Raw genomic sequence first — 20,519 nt, forward strand, 5'->3', positions numbered from 1 at the left:
AAAGGCAGTGGCAGGATTTCCTGTCCACTCGTGTCACAGTGTGGTGACATGGGGCAGAGTGTGCTGATGTCACACAGCAAATGTGTTCAGCCTCTGTATAAACCTAACAGTAAGGAGCCAGATGGTCCTCAAGTTACTGCTGGTACTGTATAAATTACATAATAAATCACTTCCACATACAATACATATCAATACCACTGGAATAGAATGTCGTTTTACGATATTTTACAATATTTTACAACAATTTAATGTATATTTATTCCACAATGTGTTCATAAAATTATATGGGAAGAAATGATGGAAATTCATATATTTTGATGAAAATAGGCAGTATATTTTGACATTGTATGTTTTCCTTTTATCATTAGTTTCATATTTTAAATAAAAATATGAAATATGTTGTATAATTCTTGAAATTTACTAAGTCCAATGTATTTTATACTCTGCTTATTTTTGGTTTGTTATATCTGAGCAGATGTGGCCTCCCAGGCCCTGGCCTTTTGGCCAGAGTGTGGAGGAACACGGCATTTATGACGCGTCTCTGTCTGCGCAGCATTTCTGTTGAGCGCTCAGCAATCCGCAGCCTAATGCCGTAGGAGACACATGGCTTGCCCAAATTGGTGGGTGGGCACTGCCATGGAAGTGTGAGAGGACGATGATGTCGGCAGAAGCAAGGGGCTCAGGGGCATCTGTCTCCCCCAGGATGTGATGGCATCACGGCTGCATCATGTTCATCTCTCTGGTCTATTCACATGCCTGATACAACAGTATGTGGGTATGGAATGGAGTGGATGTTTTATCAGTGTTGGAAAAACCAGAGGGTGAGGTGGGGGGGAGGTTCTGCACCTGTGTACCCTTGCTGTTCCTCACCCCCCCACCCCCCCGAAAAAAAAAAAAAATTCAGTTTGTGAGCCAGCAGGGTGTGTAACATGGACATGCGCAACGTGGCTGTTCGCGCGCCATCCTGTGTCACCCAGGGGGGGACAGTGAGAATGACCCTCCCTCTAACTGTCTCCCCTAAGCAGCCAGAGGCTGAGGACGCGCTTAAGAGGGAAGACAGTAAGAGCTCACGGGACACCTGGGAGAACTCCCTGGCAGATGAGAGCAAGGTAGACACAGAAAAAAAAAAAGAAAAAACCCTGCTGGCACGAGCGATCATGATCACCACGTTTTCCTGTGGCATCTAGCTGTCATCATTTCCTGTATCATCGCTTGGAAGGGGCATTTTATTGTGTATCCAAAGCCTGAAGCCCACAGAACTGCTGTATGCAACCACTAAGGAACCTCACCTTTTCACAGGCATCCCTCAGAGTAGGCGATGCGCAGAGCCACTGATGTGTTGATTCAACAACCTATACATCTGTATCTAATTTTTTATCCATCCAGATGATATTAGGATCAGTGGATCTGCACAGCTCCTGCTCTGAACTGATGCCCAGTAATACTAAAAACACTCAGCATCAGTACAGTGTAAAATTGGTTTCCTTCCTCAGTGTGGTTGCAGACTGGGTAAAATCTAGATAAGTGAGTTGCGTTACCACACACAGAACTTTCTGGTTGCGTGCAGCAGCTGGGTGTGGCTCACAGCAGCATGGTCCTTCATCCACACTCTGTGGTACAGCTGTCCTCCTCATGGCAGTGGACATCACACCAGACTGGTTAGATCTTACAACCACCAGCGCTTATGTAGAACACTTCCGCTTGTCTGTGTCTTCAGTCAAGTAGCCTGTTAGTGTTTAGAGCCATAGACATTATTTCAGTGTTGCTTTTCATTTTCATGGCTTTAACTGTTTGTTGTTTTTTGCTCTATGTGCTTGGCCTTAATGGTCATGGCTGGTTTTGGGAAATTTGGACAGTGGGTTTTTATTTGTCAGTGTTTCTCTGTTTCCTTGAAAGAGTCTGTCACAGCTAAGTATTGTTTCAGCTTTGTTAATTTTTATGTACCGTTTTCTGGTGTGAAGTTTCAGTTTTGCCGCTGTGTACGTTGCCTCTGTGGTGATGTCATGCTTTTTGTGTTTGTTGATTGCTTGTTGCTGTGATGTTCCGGAACTTTCTGTTGAGTCCTTAACTGTTTTGCATTTGTGCTGTGTGCGTGCGTGCTCGTGTGTGTGCGTGCGCGTGCATGCACGCGCGTGTGTGTATGCGTGCATCCGTGTGTCTGTGTCTGTGTGTGTTTGGAGGGAAATCCTTTTGCCTCATCTCATCCTCAGAAAAGTGAAGTCAGTATGCCTATATATATCAGCTTTTTTTCTTTTAATCCTTTTTGTTTACTGTGGCACAAATAATTTTTGAAAAAAGTCTAAGCATAAATTGCATGATCTATGTGTGAATAAAACATGTGATGCCTTACCCACATGGCACAGCACCCTAGAACAGACACAATCAGCCTATTGCACAAAAGGCCCAGGTCCCTCCCACAAGGAGCTTAACAGACTTTTACCAAGACTGCAGGGCAACATCACTCTCTGTATCTTACTCATACACAGATCTCTGCTATAAATGCTACAAACAAGAAGGTCAGGAAGTATTATGTAGGTCATTGGCAGTGTGTCTGTGTCTCTGTCTCCACAGTGTGAAGTATCTGTCTGTGTTTGTTAGCTGTTTTATGTCTCTTAAGTCCAGGTACTGTGGGGTGCAGTGTTCTGGCAGAACTGAGATGTGATGTTTCTGTGTCTGTTTCATCAGAGGCTTTTAGTTTCACTTAGAGAAGTCAGGCTGACCCCTGACCTTTGGGTGACCCTTTTATGTGACAATGTGCATGGTGGGGTTGCCTTTTTAGGATGAACTCTCTGACGCCAGCCAGGGTGGTTCCAAGCTGGCCACGCCCATGTCCACCTCGGACACCCCCCAAAAAGAGGAGACTAAGGGGCTGAACATAAACCTGAACATCAGCAGTAAGAACATTGAGGTCCAGGTCGCTCCTGGTACCAGGTCAGTGTCAGTAGGTGAGTCCTTGGATCAATCGGTGAGATACACATCTGCCTCTCTCCCTGTAAGAAAGAGACCAAGAAAGAGACATAACGAATGTATGTATGTACATTGGGACATGTAACATTTCTAAATCTTAAAAAAAAGTAAGAGAATGAAAGGAAATATTTTAGGAAAATCACAAAAGAGCATGTTTCTTCTGAAAAGAAAACACTGGAGTCTTTTACTGATACAGCTCCTAAGGTCTGTTTGACATAAGTCATTATGAGTTTGTGAGTCTGATTATTGGTGATTTTCTGTGGCATAAGATGCACGTGTGTATCAGGTCTATTCAGTCTAACAGGTTAACTGAATTTTACCCTTAACATTGAGCAATTAACTGAGGTGAGAGTTACATAATACAAAACTGTCAGATTGCCAGCTGCTGAAATGAATGAAAATGTTATTTAACCCTTTTGTACATGACATTTCATGCTGTGTAGCGCATGTGTTATGCTACTTGGTTCCTTATGCTTTCATTAGCATTATTAAGCTTCTCATAGTTTTCACTGCTGCATTTGCTATACTTTCTACTGTTCCCTCAAAGCTAACATTAAATAGAATTTTTCCAATCTAGTGTTCTAATCACACCGCTTTGACCATACGTGCGAAAGGGCTAATCTCACCAGTGTGACCGTATGCACGAAAGGGTTAAAGGACAAACGTAGAAATTGCTGATATACATTACTCAAAGAGAAGTTTGATTGAACAGAGGCCTTGTATTTCTACTGCCAGTGCGAAACAGTTAGAGGAGCACTACATTAAGCCACTGATGCATTTAGGAACTTTTTAATTTCCCTGTCAAAAATGCAAAAGGGAAGCATGCCTGGGGCTCTCAGTCATATTTTTTGTCTGCATTTCTTGCAGGTTTAGCAGAAAATGAAAAGTCGGAGGTGCAGGACATCATTGAGTCCACTCCAGAGCTTGACATGGATATGAAAGGTTACAAAGGAACGAGGTACAGTGCTTCCACACACTCAGTGTTGTATAAGGAAAAGTCAGTCAACAGTTCAGCCACTGTAAGGTGTGACTCTGGTGTGCATGTTTGCTTTTTTCTTCCCGTCAGTGGTTGGTTTCCATTCACAGTTATGCTTTGTGCTTGTGGCTTTAGCTAAGAATGAGTGACTAACAGAAGCAGACAGGAACTTTCTCTTCTCTGAGAATCAGACTTATAATCCCTGTCTTCTACTCTCAAACACCATCTCATTTCTGTTCTAGAACCTTCATTCCACTCCCATCTGTCTTCTCTTTCCATCCTCGTAAGTCTTCTCATTCTTGTTCTGGAACGTCTGTCTCCATGAGTCCTGGAACCTTCATCCACCATTATCTTTCCGTTCTTGTTCTAGACCAGGGGTTTTCAAAAGGTGGACCAAAGTTTTGCTGTGTAAACCACTACTGCACCTCTTCTCATCACATGCATCCCACATTTCTGCTTATTGATCTTGCTTTTTTTCTCAGTGAGGCGTAGAACTGTTTAAGATGACACAGACTTACAATCAGGGATATTTAAACTATGCTAGTGTCTGTAAAGGTTGAAAGGCTCTGTGGCTAATGTTTTCATATTAAACCATCACAGACGCTAAAACAGTAAAAAATCTACTCTGAAGTAGTTATGCCCAGATGTGGCTGGTATGATCACATTTGTTATAACTATTATTTATTATTATATGAATATCAGCTCTGTCCTCACTTTGAAAACCGTTGATTATGCTCATTACTTTCCTGATTTTTGTTTTTGAACCTGTCCACATTTCTCGTTTAGTTCTTGCTCTAAGAGTATCCATTCCCTCCACTTCTCTGTGTTAGAGTTACAACATTTTGTCTTTTGGAGTGACTTAGAACTTGAGAGTCTTGCACTTACATGTTCTTGTATGAACATCTTTGAAATGTCAGATGAGCGAGGTGGAATGCACCAATCATGCCCTCTATGCAACTGTTCATGTAATCGTGCAGAAACACTTCAAATGTGCAAACTATGTACATACACTGTGAATATACAGTCATAGGAAACTGTTAACCATTACATTTTTAACTAGGGAGTGCTGACAAATCTTAAAGCAACATATGCAGACATGATTGAAGAACTGATTGAAAGACTTCAGCCCACAGCAGGCCAAAGTAATCTTTAGCCATTACTCTTTTTCACAGTTCTCCAACTAAAGGCATTGAAAACATGGCATTTGACCGGAACACAGAGTCTCTCTTTGAGGAGCTGTCCTCCGCTGGAACAGACCTCATAGGGGTCGTTGATGAGGGGGCGGATCTTCTGGGTAAGGTCCAGTGATGTGGGAGTCACATCCATTCAGTGCCAAGGATATTTACATATATGCTAATTTATATTTTGTTGGCTTGATGTACAATTTTGAAAGGATTAATGGGAAATCAACAGTATGACTCACATGACAAAATTACCCTACATTTGCAAAATGTTTCTCTTAGCTCAGAGGGAAGACACATATGTTTGATGCAATCAGGTCACACATCTAAAAAAAAGTAAATTTATACAAAATTCAATGCATGCAAATGTATACAAAAACAACTTCTCGAATATTCTGAGACTAATTTATGTAAAACCATGTGTACAAAATTCACATTATACTAAAACTCAATTATACCAAAATCCACTTCACACAAAGCCAAGTAAACTCACTAAAATCAAAAACTAATGTGGTCCGTGCCCAGATTCATATTGGTCACATCAGAACTCTGTGACCTGTTTGCAGGGTGTTGCTATGTTCAGTGTTGGGGAAGCTACTTTGAAAGCATAGCTTTGCAAGCTACCAATTACTTCACACTTGGAAGAAGTTGAACTACAGCAAAGCTACCCTAGAGAGAAATCTAGTTTGGTTAACTAAAGCCACTTAGAAAAAGTAGTTCAAACTACTTACTGCAAAAAAAAGTAATTTAACTACTTGAATCACTATGCAAATATGAATGTAGTTGAACTACCAGCAAGCTACTGCAAAATGTAGTTAAACTACTAGTTCAATTACAGGTAGTTCACAACTCCCCAGCACTGGCTATGTTATAGTCGTAATGGTTGATAGGGCAGTTTAATTTGAGCTAGTCTCTATCTCTCTCTCTCTTTCTCCCTCTCTCTTTCCTTTTCTGTTGCTATTGTTTTCTACTCACAAGGGGATGTTCTGGAACAAATGATGTCATTCTACCTATCAGCTGCTCTCTTTGTGTCTCTCCAGATCCACCCCCACTTCTCTCTCAGTCTCAATTCCACAGCTTTATGACTTGAATCATTAAATGTATTTTTTTTTTTTTTAGAAAAATTAAACTTCCGTAAAGTGCAGCTGTTTTCATAATGCTTCAATTTAGATGCTGTATTAAACAGAACAAAACAAAAACAAAACAACTGCTAGTGTTTATAATCAGAAAAGTAAACATATTTTTACTTTGGTAATCATATCTGACTAATACTGTTGAATTAAACACTGAAATATAACACAACATGGCAAAGGCATAATTTTCTTTTTTTTTTTTTTTAAATACATCCTCACAGCAAGTAGAATATTTAAGCTAGGCAAGTGTTGTGTACATCGTTAATAACATTTGTGTCACTGTGAGGATAGGTCCTAACACAAAACATCAACAGTACATCTTGTACATGTTTTTATTAAGCCTCCGTCCCTTTCTGTCATTTTCAAGGCAAAGCCGGCTGCCACATTGATATGAAAACATATCATGAGTACCAGCACCATCCGTGGAGGCATATGTAATGTAGAATTTTTACATTACATTATTGCCATTTAGCAGACACTCTTGTCCAGAGTGACTTACATAGGTTACAGTTTTACATATTATCCATTTATACAACTGAATATTTACTGAGGCAATGTTCGGGTTAAGTACCGTGCCCAAGGACAGTGCCTTTACGGTTATGAATCCTACTCATTACCACTACGCCACCACTAGGAGCATTTCTGACTCCCCTGTTCTCCACCTCTCCATTCTCTGAAGCTGATGTTGATCTTCTTTTCCCCAGGTATGGGCCGCGAGGTGGAGAATCTGATCCAGGAGAACACACAGCTGCTGGAGACCAAGTAAGGATGAGAAGCAGCATGCAGGACACGTGTGAAGAAATGCAGGCTCCATGTCCAGAGGCCGCATGGCAGCAGCAGCTGCAGGCCGCAGGGAGCCTCAGGAATGGAGTGCAACAGCTAGCATGAAACAGAAATGGAAAAATATTAATCACCACAGACTTTTATTTGTATACTTTGTATTCTGAAAAAAACAGCAGAATGTCAGGGTGTCAGTAATACAGCCCGTTCTCCCCCCCCCCCCCCCCCCCCCACAGGAATGCCCTGAACGTGGTGAAGAATGACCTGATTGCCCGCATAGACGAGCTGGTGTGCGAGAGGGAGGTGCTGCAGGGTGAGTTGGACTCCGTGAAGCAGGCCAAGGCCCGGGTGGAGGAGAAGAACCGCGAGCTGGAGGAGGAGCTAAAGAAGTGAGTGACGCAGCGTTCAGCCCCGCCCCCTGCCTGTGTGTCTGCGTTTGAAACCTGCAGAACGCTGTTAAATACCATTTCTGCCATACAGCACAGTGTTATTGTGGTCACATTCCTTTTTGCCTTTGCCTTTGGATTGCCTTTGGATAGATAAAACAGATCATAGCATTGCAGGCTATGAATTATGTATTACTGTGACTCCGTTACCATAGCTCCCACAGTCCTTGGAGATCCTTGAAAATATTTTTAACCTGTGTTCTTGAAATGTCATGAAAAATAGCCCAAATTTTGAAAAAACTGTATTCTTTTACAGCAGGTTTAATACATCCATCTTTTTCGCAGGCTTATTGTCTTTATAACATTTAAAGCGTTGTATCATCAAGTTTAGCATAACCAGTATGCTGACTATTGCCAGGCTGACAGGGTCATACATGAATCCCACTACCAGCAGTCATTGGTAACTACTATATGCTGCTCGGAGCGTGTATTGGTGCAGACAATACAATGCAATCTGTAAGCAGATGATAAACCATTGTTGTGAGAGCCGGACAGAACTAATCAAGCGCTCGTGTCTGTGGTTAAGGGTGCGTGCAGAAGTGGAGGAGGTGAAACAGAAGTCTAAAGAGGATGAAGATGTAAGTGTGCCTTATCTCTGAACACTGTGCTGGAACACAGCCAGAGTCTCACCAAAAAGGGGGTTTCTCTTCAGCAGAGAGATCCACTATAACAAACACATCCGTAACGAGATTTACATCCATAACAGATATCCATATCCATAATGGAGATCGACATTTGTAACAGAGATCCATCTTCTGACACATTTTGATGCATACAGTACATTAAGACATTTAGTATTTTATTGACATAGCTCATAATAAGTATACAGTTCATTTATACATTTAAGTTGTAATGTATATACACGCTGATATATTTTCCAAAGTTGGCACATATTTTGACTCATCATAAAACACTAGTAATAGGTTATATATTGTGTTAATGTGTTGTGTACATATTGCACTGTTATGAATCTTACGGCATTTGAAAATGTAACGTGCAATGTAATGTTCAGTATAAGATCTGATACTCAGGGAGTGTATTAAGAGTACCCCTCCCCCCATCCCCCACCCCCGACAGGGTGACGTGCCCACAGCCCAGAGGAAGCGCTTCACAAGGGTGGAGATGGCCCGGGTTCTGATGGAGCGGAACCAGTACAAAGAGAGGCTGATGGAACTGCAGGAAGCTGTTCGCTGGACTGAGATGATCCGGTGAGCTTCGGACCACCATGGTACATGCCAAACATGTACAACACACAACATACCGAACTTTAACACACACACACAACATACTGAACTGTAACACAAACACACAACATACTGAACCATAACGCAAACACACAACATACCGAATCGTAACGCAAACACACAACATATTGAACTGTAATGCAAACACAACACATACCAAAGGTGGACTGTAATGCAAACACGTGGATTGAAACCTAGCATATGGTAGATGACAGAAGTATATGCCTTAAGAAAAAACAATAAAACACAATGAAACTATTAAATATATAACAGAAATATTAATGTGTATAGTGTTTTGATGTTTTTCCTTATTTTTCTGCAGAGCTTCGAGGGAAAGTCCAGCCTGACAGAGAAGAAGAAATCCAGCATCTGGCAATTGTAAGACTTTTCATAAATCATGAATAGATGACAAATAGTTTGTACATGTCCATGTAAATTTCACATTTTATTTCGTTTGGTAGTTTCTATACATTGATAAAAAATAAACACGCACAAACCAGAATGCTTAGGTTTTTCCAAGTGTGTGTTCTCATTCAAGAGGAGACAGATAAGATAACATAAGATAGTATTTTATTAATCCAGAATGGAAATTGCTTTGCTAGCAGTCAAGCATGTGGGGGAAAACAGAAGCACACAACATAAAACAATACAACAACAAAAATTGCAGGTACCAGGTATTCATACATGTAAGAGTAAAAATAAGGTACTGCACTAATAAAATAACATAGTGAAAAATTTCATTAAGTGAGCTGATTGGTATTGGTGTTAAGGCAGCTATTTCCCTTTTAGTCTGATGTTTGTGTGAACCGTGTTCCACTGCTCCATTTCTGAACCTCACCCCTCTCCCCCTCTCTCCCCTCCGCCACCCCCATCCACCCACTCCAGCTTCAGCAGGCTTTTCAGCTCCTCCTCCAGCAACGCTGTCAAGAAACCAGAGCCCTTTAACGTTAAGCTGGGTGCTTCCACCTCCTACTCTGGCTCCTCGGGGATGAAAAGAAGCAAAACACTGTCCGAGCTCCCTGGCGATAAGTCCAATGTGTTCGACTTCCTTGAGGAGTGAGTAAAACCATGTCCTTCCATGTCCCTCTCAGTGCTGTGGGACCGGCACTCTTCACACAGCAAACAAAATGAGAAAAAAAGCATGATTTTAGCATCTAATTTGTGACACTTGAGCACATTACAGAGCATGATTGCTGTTTGCTGAAAACATGTTAGGGTGCCATAGAATTTTAACATGCATGTCTAATGGGAGGCTGCAGTAGTTTTGGTGATTTTGTACAAAGGTCTCTGACATCACCACGCACCTGTGTAGAACAATAAATGGCTAGGTTAGCAGTGTGCATTAGAAACAGGATGTGAATTGCCTGTGTTCATTAGACCTTTTATGACTGCCGTGACTTTCCTCCTCTCTCATCAGAGACCCAAGCACGCCGGCGTCTCGCCGGGACCAGAAGAGGGCCCAGCACCGGCAGGTGAAGCCACAGGTGCAGAAGCAGGATGGCCGGGTGCAGGCCCACGGCTGGAGCGTGCCACAGAAACACAAAGTGAGTCACCTGGGGCGGACCTTGCGCACACACCTTTATATCAGAACCTCAGGGAGGGCAGGGCCCAATACATGACTACCCTTAGTCAGGTGGATTGGATGAAATGTAATATATACTGTAAATTGAATAAACTTTAATCAAAAGCATTTTAAAAACAAACAGACTTACATTATGTTTAGAAAGCTGATCCATGTAGTGATCCACTGTTAGTTTCTTTGATTAATCTCTTTGCCTAGAAGATGCCCTCCTCCAGAGCAGCTTTGATAACTTAAATTTTATGTTTCATTTACAAAGCTCAATGGGTACTGAGGTAAATCGAGCTGTGTCATGCTCAAAGGTAGTTTGCTGGGGTACTGTGGTGCGATCTGTCAAATTCCGACTCTCCTCATACCCCTTCCCTGTGTGATGTCACCTCTCAGATGGCCAATGGCAGCCAGGCAGAGACGAGGATGAAAAGCCTGCCTGTCCCCGTGTACCTGAGGCCCCTGGAGGAGAAAGACTCAACGATGAAGGTGAGGAGAGACTGTTCTGGAACATTCTGCAGGGGTCAGATGCTGATGCTAATGGTAATGATGATCAGAAAGGTCATACCTATTGCAGCTTAGTTTCTCTGAAAGTTAGCCAAGTTCAGTTGGCACGAAATGCAGAATTCCATTACTCCGCAGTTACAGAAGGCATTCCGTCCATGAAAGCAAAACACTGATGTCTACGAAAGTTCAGACAGCCTTTGCTTTCATGGACAGAATGCCTTCTGTAACTGCAGAGTCACGGAATATATTGTGCTAAATCCCTTTTGTGCACATCATACTTTCAGTAATATAGCAAAATGGTTAAGTGGACAAATGAACATTTGATGGCACGGAATGATGATAGCATAGCGCATTCTGCATTTCGTGCCACAACAGCATAAATGCTGGCCTAGGACATCTGTTACGTGGACAGAATTACAAAAAACATCTACAAAATGAGTTTCTTTTGTTCACATAGTGCGAAGTGCATTCAGCCTTTTGTCCACAAAATGAAAAGCACAAAGGTCAATTCAGTCCACAATAGGAATAGTCCGTTTTGTTTTCTGTACACGAAAGTATGTGCTCTCTTCAATATTTTGTGGACACAATGCTAACATGTTTGTGTTTTTCATGGACAGAACAAGTTACAGTGTTACATGGTTTCGTAATGAATTTATGCATTTCGTAGCACAAAAGGCATTCTGTCTACGAAAAAAGGTCTGTTACACTTGGCGCCCCATATTCCCTCAGGCGAGGTTATGACAGTATTCAGATCAGCACTGAACTACAAAGCTGTTCCTACAGGTGAGGTTATGGCAGTACTCAGACCAGCACTGAATTGCAGAGCTGTTCTCACAGGTGAGGTTATGCCAGTACTCAGACCAGCACTGAACTCTAGAGCTGTTCCCACAGGTGTGTTGCGCTGCAGGGGTTGACCTCTCTGGTGGGGGGGCTCGCGATGGAGCGGGTGTCTCCGGTAGCGACATCGGCGGAAAGGATGGCCAGGGGCAGAGGAGAGACTCACGTGGCAGTCTGGACCAGGAGCAGGATCCCAAGGTGACATGGCTGAACCGCACAATCGATGGCCTTGATTAAATCAGTGGGCACCTGTTTCCATAGGCCTTGTGTCACCTGTCACACAGAGTCTGTAGAATGTCATTTACTCAAAACTGATTCCAGAGGGCTTTTGTTCAGTCTCATTCAGTGATGTAGGGGAGAGGACCTGACTCAGTTTATTTTGACTGATTTTGATCTGTTTGTGACCGGTGGGAAAACAGAAATAGCTGGGATGTTAGCTTAATCTTGTTTGTTTAGAATATACACCCTTATGAAATACATTTTACATGGCTTATATTTTAAATGCCTTTGACACAGCTGGATATCATACTGAAGCCATTGAGGTGAAGCTCCTTAGTTTAAAGAGTAACAGCACTGCCCAGCATGGGAACTGGTTCTGATGCAGGCACAGTTCAATGTGCCAGTTTTGTGCTAGTGAGAGGAGACCTGTGAGTGTGTGTGTGTGAGTGTGTGTGTGTGTGTGTGTGTGTGTGTGTGTGTGCGTGTGTGTGCGTGTGTGTGTGTGTGTGTGTGTGTGTGTGTGTCTGTGTGTGTGTATGTGTGTATGAGTGTGAGGGTGAGTACTGAATATGTATGTGTGTGTCCTTGCCCTCCCCTGGAGCAGGAGTGGGACACAGAGCTGTCTGAGGGGCTGTCCAGCCTGGTGTGGATCTGCTCCAGCTCCCACAGTGATGCCAAGGTGACAGTGTTGGATGCCAAGCAGCCCACCCATGTGCTGGAGAGCTTCCCCTTCTGCAGCCCCCACATCCTGTGTGTCTGCAGTGTCCCAGGTCAGGGGCGCTAATGGGATAACGGGCTAACGGGCTAACACACTGCTTTTACGTGTGTCTGTGTGTCCATATGTGTGAGTGGTTCTGTTTGTGTATGTGTGTCAGTGCGAGCATATCCCTGTGGATGTGTTCGTATCATTTTGTGATACGAACACACCCACAGTGAGTATTTGTTATCTGGTAATTACCGGTTTTTGCCTGGTAAAATTTATAAAGACCCGATAAATTAAAAACTTGCCAGTCAAAATGTCCAGTAGTAATGCTCATACAAAACGTAGCTATAACGAAGGCTATCCCTAAACAGGACATTTGTGTTTTCACAGCGAGTGATGCCAGCGCTCCACTGTTATGGGGGTTTAACTTTTGTAAGAGCTTGCAAAGTGCTTATTTATGAGTTCAGTTGGCTGTACCCCGACTGGGCTACACTGGCTAAAATTGCCTGTGTTCTGCCCATGTCAAGGGGGCTTCTCTCTGCAGAATCGAATTTAGACGGCGCTGCAAAGTTGTCTGGAGAAGGAGAGAGCTTATGCGCATTGCAAGCTGCAAAGACACATTGGACACATTTAATTTAAAGTCGGCAGCAGAGGACTTTGCCACAATGAAAAAAAGGAGAAAATAAAATGTTACCTGGTAGCCTGTAGGCTTCATTTGATGCCATGTAGGCCTAACCCTTTTTTTAAACAGGCTACAGATGTTACAGGTTACAGATGTTTCGTGATAGCCTACATTTTAGAGGCTAATGTTGAGGATTTGCTCAATCGTTACTGTTCGTTTTGCTTAATTGTTACTGTTCATTAAATGGTCAGACTGATTTGAGGTCGTTGTTATTCTTTTGTCAACCTAGGTGTACATTATATTTGCATTTGTAACATAGACTGTTATTGAAACGTGACTGGTAAGTTTCAAATTTGTCCAGTAAAACAAATTCTTTCCGGACTGGCAAGAAAAAATCCCAGCGGAAACCCTTTGTATGTGTGTGGGGGTGCTTCTGTGGGACTGTGCTTATGTCTGTGTGCCCCTGCATTGTGTGCATATGTGAATGTGTGCACATACCTGTGTGTTCCAGGTGCCCAGGAGACAGACTACCCCATCGGGGAGGAGGTGCCTCCTCAGATCCACGATGACAGCACTGCTGTGACGGGCAGCGATGGCATGCTGGGTAACATCATGGCTGTGGGCTGCACTGCGGAGGGGGCAGAGGGGCTGATAGCCGTCCCTCAGATAGGCATTGCGGCCACTAGCACCCTCCTCTCTGAGCCCAGCCCGCATGCAGGTACAGGTAACACCCCGTCCCCACACTGTCTGTGTGACTACTGCCTGTCCCAGTGCCCTGTGGGATACACCAAACTCCATGAACTGTATAGATGGTAAAAGTATGAAATGAGTAGGCAAAGGTTTAAGATTCTGTAGCAAGGATGTAACAGTATGTTTGAAAGAACTGTCTTCTAACAGTACAAACAGGCCATTAAAGTGTAACCCTGCTGAGTGGTGTAACCCACTGAAGGCCCGCCACCTTGTTCTCCTACAGGAGGGCCGTCACAGGAGCCCCGCCTCTCAGAAGAGGAAGTCCCTGCTGCAGAGGAGGCAACCGAGGCCACAGAGGCCAACGCCGGGTTGGGAGAGGAGGGGGAAGGACTGGATGGTGGCCGGCCGATTGTCTTTACAGAGCATGTGTTCACTGATCCACTAGGGGCTCAGAGCACAACAGATGCCCTACCTGGCCAGCACCCTCAAAGGTAAGGTACATACATACACAAAGGCACACATGCATACATAACAGAGATACACACACACATACACACATGTTTGAAATCAAATACCAATCTGTGAAACCCTGAGTTGGAGACTGCTTGTGCATTCATAACATCTGAATGTCTTTGAACTTGTGAATGCTGTAGTTTTTAACTATGACATCCATGTTCAGTTTTTATATGCGACTTTTTCAGGTGCAATTTGTCACGTTCTTTGTAAGTCACCCTTGATGAGATCATCTCCTAAATGCCAGTGCAGTTCAGTTCCATAAATGTCCTAAAATCTCAGTGATTCTCACTGAAGAGCCACTTGTGGCTAGTCAGGGTTGAGCAGGGTCTGTGAAATGATTACACCATTTTAAATAAGACTGCAGTGTTTTTTGCAGACACAGGCTTGCATATGGTTTTTGCCCAATGGGGTACAGCTGGTCTCTCCGGTCTCCACAGGGGGTCAGAGCTGCCTGGGAGCGGGGAGGCGTCCATTGCCGGGGACGGGGCGTCTCAGAGGATGAGCAGCGCACTTCCCACCATGTGGCTTGGGACCCAGAACGGATGGTGAGATGCCCCCTACAATAAATTAAATATGTGCACACATGATGGTTATAGTTGAAATCCACCCCCTGCAGTTTTTTTAACCTTTATATAAGTAAGAAGAAAGATATAAAATCTCATTTTCGTGGGACAGCTGGCAAGAAAGCAGTTTTACAGAACATATAGAGAGAATTAAAAACAGAATTACACAATACAATCCAATAAAATACAATGCAAAAACAATGTAAAAGTAATCAAAAAATGTAATAGGTGTTTGTGCACATATGACATTTTTAACACACATGGTGTTTGAGATGGATGATTTGAGACTGCATTCCCATACGGTGAAGGTTGTGTTTTGTCTCATATCTTTTGTCTCATGCATGCTAACGCAGTTATTCCTCCCTTTTCAGTCTGTATGTCCATTCGTCTGTTTCCCAGTGGAGGAAGTGCCTCCATTCCATAAAACTGAAGGAGTCGGTCCTGTGCATTGTGTGAGTACAGAGTGGAAGGACTGAACACACTGCTTTAGTACAGGCTTTAAAAGAGGAGGAAGCAGACTTTCAGCAAGTTTCAAGTTTCATCTTAAGGGCCTTTTTACACTGTTAGAAAACAATACCTCTTACACTGTTAGAAAACAATACCTCTCTACTTTTTATTAAACGTTTAACATTTTTTAAGCATTTAAGAAACTAGTATTTAATGTAGGTAATGATTAAACAAGTTTAAACCAGTTATTGTTCCGATTTTTATTTTGGGTGCATACTAGATCAGGAAATGTTTAAAATCTCACTATCTGTATGTAATGTGAGAACATACCTTTAATTTAGTAAAACAAATTTAACTTGATTTTAATTTCTAATAAATAAATAATTTCTAATAAATACACATAATTAAAATGTATTAAGTCACACTTTATAATTGTTAAAATTTTGGCCCATCTCTTATAGAATAATCAGTTCCCCAAACTAAAGTGTAACTCACTGTGTAGTAAACATGATCTTATTGTACTCTGTATTAAACATGGACCATGACCCGGGGGTTGTTTGCCTGCCAGAGTTGACGTGTGTGTCCATACAACAGTGAGGCCTAACGGAGGAGCTAAGACTATTTAAGACAAGTTCAGACTAAGATGGAGTCGTCAGTCAAAAGATCAGAGGAAGGCAGCCCTGGTCCTTGAAATGCCATGATCCTGCACACTTTCTAGGTCTCTAAGTAGTGCAGCTGTCAGTAAATTGAAGAAGTTATTGCTCATGTGACTTCAGATGCATAATGAATCCACTTACTTCTGGTTTGGGTGGAGGCTGTCCTCTCCTGGCTGAGGTGGAACATATCAATGCTGATCTGAGGTTGCTCTGTCCCCAGTTTCTGTTTGAAGCAATGGTCAGGCAGAAATGACAGTGCAGACAATATGTTTTTCTCTGTCTCTCTCTTTTTTCACATTCATATTCTGTCTGTCCCACAGCCATGTGAAGGGGCGTGTCCTAGTGGCACTGGCTGACGGGACTCTGGCCATCTTTCACAGAGGCGGGGGTAAGACGTTCCTTATAGTCACAGCCACCCTCCCCTTGCCGCTGATACTCACCGGCATTCAATAACACAGGAGCCCTCTGCAGCCAAGATCACATTTCAAATTCCACCATGTCTGTGATATTCCGAAGATTCCTGTGACAATTAAAACATGTCTATGGCATTTCAATCACATCCAGGTCTCGTCTGTGACAATTTTTTTCCAGTTACATAAATAGAAAGTAATTAGGAAGAAATGTCATCAAACAGAAATGCCGCATACTAGAAGTGGTTTTATTGAAGTGATGGGCAGAAACCATTTATAAAATGTCCCATTTGTGCATCCCAAGTGCAACCAGTCTCTGACCATGTGCATGGTGCTGCAGTGTGTGGACTGTTGTCCTATGTGTCTCCCCCCTTCAGATGGCCAGTGGGATCTGACCAACTACCACCTGCTGGACCTGGGTCGCCCCCACCACTCCGTCCGCTGTATGACTGTGGTCCATGACCGGGTGTGGTGCGGGTACAGGAACAAGATCTATGTGGTCCGGCCCAAAACCATGAGGATAGAGGTTTGCGTCCCTCCCGCTCACTAAGGATGAAGTACAGTGATGGAATTCACACAAAAACCAGAACACCGGCAGTTTATCACCCATCCTGACAGGACCAGATTTCTAGCTTTTTGAAGATATTTGAATTATTGTTCCTGTTACTGACATACTAGAGAAAGGTGTGTTTTTCATGGCAAAATGCTGGAATATTGACTATCGTACACAGTAAGCATTTCTAATGGATGTGCTGTTTGCTTGGTGCGCCCGGCCTTGCAGAAGTCCTTCGATGCCCATCCCCGGAAGGAGAGTCAGGTGCGCCTGCTGGCCTGGGCAGGGGAAGGGATCTGGGTGTCCATCCGGCTGGACTCCACACTCCGCCTCTTCCACGCCCGCACCTACCAGCACCTGCAGGATGTGGACATCGAGCCCTATGTCAGCAAAATGCTGGGTATGCCAGCCCCCCCGCCACCCCTGCAGTGCACTGCAGGACAAGCACCTGCTGGCTGTGTTTGTTGGGCTGTAAGCCAGCTGTGGGAATTACACACATGGGGATGCAGATATGGAGAGTGGATTCTCTCTTTCCCTGCTCTATCCCTCCTCTCTCCCCATCTCACTGTCTCTTTCCCCTGTTTTTCCCTCTCTCCCTCACGTTTTTTTTGACATTCCTGTTTCTTGTTCCTGCCTCTCTATGTTCCCCTCTGTGGCTCCCTCTTTCTGTTCATACTCTCCCTCTCTCAGTTTTTTCCACAATTCAGACAGCTTTATTGGCATTACAATTTGCTTCTGTTATTGCCAAAGCAAAAACAGAAAAAACAGAAAAAAGACACACAGATGAAACAGAAGAAAGACATACAAGTTGAACAAAAGAAGAGTCGCGTACAGAAGATAGAGTAACATAACATGAACATGAATGTATGTGTCTACAGGACATTGTATGTGTGTGTATGGGTGTGTGTCTCTCCTTTTTGAATATGTGGCTTTTTGTTTTGTGTCTTTGGCTGTTACTTTTCTGTAGTTTTATGGATTTTTTATTTTTACTTCTGCCTTTTCATGTATTTCTTCTCTGAAGAACCTAGTCCTTTATAAAACATATTACATAAGAACTTTTAAGAGTCTGTCTCCCTCTCCTTCCCTCCCTCAGGCACGGGGAAGCTGGGGTTCTCCTTTGTGCGGATCACGTCTCTGATGGTGTCCTGCAGTCGCCTCTGGATAGGAACAGGAAATGGCGTCATCATTTCCATCCCTCTGACAGACAGTAAGCACCCAAGCTGGGCCATAATCATAGGTTTTCTTATGGTATTCTCCTTATGTATTGTTGCGGTTCTGGCCATGCACCATACATGAAAAAACAAGTATTTTTTTTTTAAAGAAACACAATATGGAAACTAGCCAGATGTAAACCATAGCTAATCCTGCCATGCACCTGCCTTCAAAGAGTCTTTAATTAGACAGGTGTGACTCATTAATCACTTGCTCAGACACACAATTACTAACAATCACAAACACATACAATTAAACCCTTTGTGAATTGGTAGAATACACCTCTTATACTGTCTTATCAAATTGTTACTTGAAAGGAAAGACAGTTGAGAGTGGAGATGTTCAATTATAGACATTTAAACAAATATTTAATATAGAACACACTTAACACATCTTGCTAACACATTTCAGTTTTGAGGGAACGGATGAGGGCGCCTCCCTCACAACCTGAGCTAGAATTATAATCACACATTTCAGTTTTGAGGGAACGGGTGAGGGCGCCTCCCTCACAACCTGAGCTAGAATTATAATCACACATTTTACGGGGGAATTCAAAAGTGCTTCTTGTATACTGCACATATGTGGAGGTGGCGGAAATCATAAAGCGCTGTCGTTAGCCACATTTTTGTCGTATTTGCTTCTCCACATTTTGAGCCTGTACTGTGTGTACACAGCACCGTAGACATGCCACTAAGTAAATCCTGTGTCTTTGTTTCCTTAACGACGAAGCACACAGAGTTGGCACGGCGACACCAAGCCGGCCTGGAGGGGCAATGCGTGTGTATGGAGACAAGGGTGAGGACGAGGCAGCGGGGGGCACCTACGTACCCTACTGCTCCATGGCACATGCTCAGCTCTGCTTCCATGGGCACAGGGACGCCGTCAAGTTCTTCACCGCCGTCCCAGGTGAGCCCAGGCCAGGGGATGCTGATCCAGGATGAGCTCCCCCAGCTCCGGCCCAGGTGTTTAACCATGACCCCCAACACTGGTGCTCATGTCACAGGTTGCCCTCCTCAGGAGCTACCTCACGCACTGCTAACTCACTGTGGGAAATAAGCTAATCCTCTCTGCTGTTGTTGTTATTATTTCTGTCGCTATTATCATTATGATTATCATGATGATCATAATAATTGTTGTTCTTGTTATTATTATTTACTAATAATAGTACTCTGAGCCACGCCCACCAACCCTGTCGCTCTTATCCAGGTCAGGTTATCCCCCCGGTGGGACCTGGAGGGGAAGCTGCCCCTGACGGTCCCAGCTCTGCAGTCTCTGACCCCATGGTGCAGGAGCAGGTGAAGTCTGTCCTGGTGATGAGCGGTGGGGAGGGGTACGTCGACTTCAGGACCGGTGAGAGAAGCCGCTGATCCCGCCCCATCTCTCAGCACAGTTAAACTGTCCTTTAGTTTATCTCACATGATTGTCTGTAGCTTCATTACTTCTATTACATTACCATACATCTCCACAGAGGGCTGATAGTGTTTGTTAGCCTGTGATTTATTAATTGATTTATGTTTATTGATTGTTTTATGATTTTGTTTATTGATTAATTGACTGCAGCAGTGTGGCATAGTGGTAAGGGGCAGGGCTCGTAACTGAGAGGTTGCTTGTGCGATTCCCCGTTAGGGCACTGCTGTTGTACCCTTGGACAAGGTACTTTAAACCACAATTGCCTGAGTAAATATCCATCTGTGTTAATGGATGAAACTGTAACCTGTGTAAGTTGTTCTCAAATTGCTTTGCAGTGGAAGGGGTAGAGCCCAGCTGTGTGGTGCACAGTCGCAAATTTGCACTAAAACGCTCAGCGTATTAGGGGAAGGAAGGGAACTTCTTAGCCAGTTAAAGCAAGGGATGAGTTGATGGCCATATTTAAGAGTGTAGCAAAGGGCGAGAGCAGTCACCCCAACCAGCCTCGAACCCAGATCTACGGGGTACCAACCATGCGACTTTGACCGCGACGCCAAAGAGCCAGGCTTGTTAGTATGGCAGTCAGAGCGCATACTCAACCGTAGTGACGGCACTCCGTCACACTGCCCTCCCCTTCGGGAAGTGCGCCCATGTACTTCACACACCAAGGCGTCCCTCGCGCATCCCCCACCGTACTTCTCCTATCCCAGGGTGCCCCACTCACTGGTGCTTCATCCATCTCTGGGGTCCCTCACACACCGGGGTCAACCAAACCTGGGGGTCCCTCATACAGCTCACATACTGGGCACGCCTCCAATGGCCTCGTGGCCAGCCATCCCACTGACACCATTTGTAGCAAAGGGCGAGAACAGTCACCCCACCC

At 43.8% G+C, this 20,519-nt stretch overlaps 1 protein-coding gene across 1 annotated transcript in view; it reads left to right on the plus strand.

Annotated features, from left to right (window-relative positions):
• The window catches only part of LOC118794063 (C-Jun-amino-terminal kinase-interacting protein 4-like), a 39,044-nt gene that overhangs the window by 16,355 nt on the left and 2,170 nt on the right, over positions 1 to 20,519 (plus strand). The window contains 25 exon segments of the mRNA XM_036552204.1: positions 1,023 to 1,109; positions 2,780 to 2,945; positions 3,835 to 3,925; positions 5,116 to 5,237; positions 6,962 to 7,019; positions 7,274 to 7,426; positions 8,010 to 8,061; positions 8,561 to 8,691; positions 9,050 to 9,060; positions 9,063 to 9,105; positions 9,613 to 9,783; positions 10,145 to 10,271; positions 10,691 to 10,783; positions 11,693 to 11,836; positions 12,462 to 12,627; positions 13,694 to 13,906; positions 14,156 to 14,363; positions 14,826 to 14,933; positions 15,323 to 15,403; positions 16,375 to 16,442; positions 16,842 to 16,990; positions 17,246 to 17,417; positions 18,111 to 18,224; positions 18,959 to 19,135; positions 19,436 to 19,579. Of these exon segments, the coding sequence (XP_036408097.1) occupies positions 1,023 to 1,109; positions 2,780 to 2,945; positions 3,835 to 3,925; positions 5,116 to 5,237; positions 6,962 to 7,019; positions 7,274 to 7,426; positions 8,010 to 8,061; positions 8,561 to 8,691; positions 9,050 to 9,060; positions 9,063 to 9,105; positions 9,613 to 9,783; positions 10,145 to 10,271; positions 10,691 to 10,783; positions 11,693 to 11,836; positions 12,462 to 12,627; positions 13,694 to 13,906; positions 14,156 to 14,363; positions 14,826 to 14,933; positions 15,323 to 15,403; positions 16,375 to 16,442; positions 16,842 to 16,990; positions 17,246 to 17,417; positions 18,111 to 18,224; positions 18,959 to 19,135; positions 19,436 to 19,579 (3,049 nt within the window).

This window comes from Megalops cyprinoides, chromosome 19 (genome assembly GCF_013368585.1).
Source record: "Megalops cyprinoides isolate fMegCyp1 chromosome 19, fMegCyp1.pri, whole genome shotgun sequence".
Lineage (NCBI taxonomy): Eukaryota > Metazoa > Chordata > Actinopteri > Elopiformes > Megalopidae > Megalops > Megalops cyprinoides.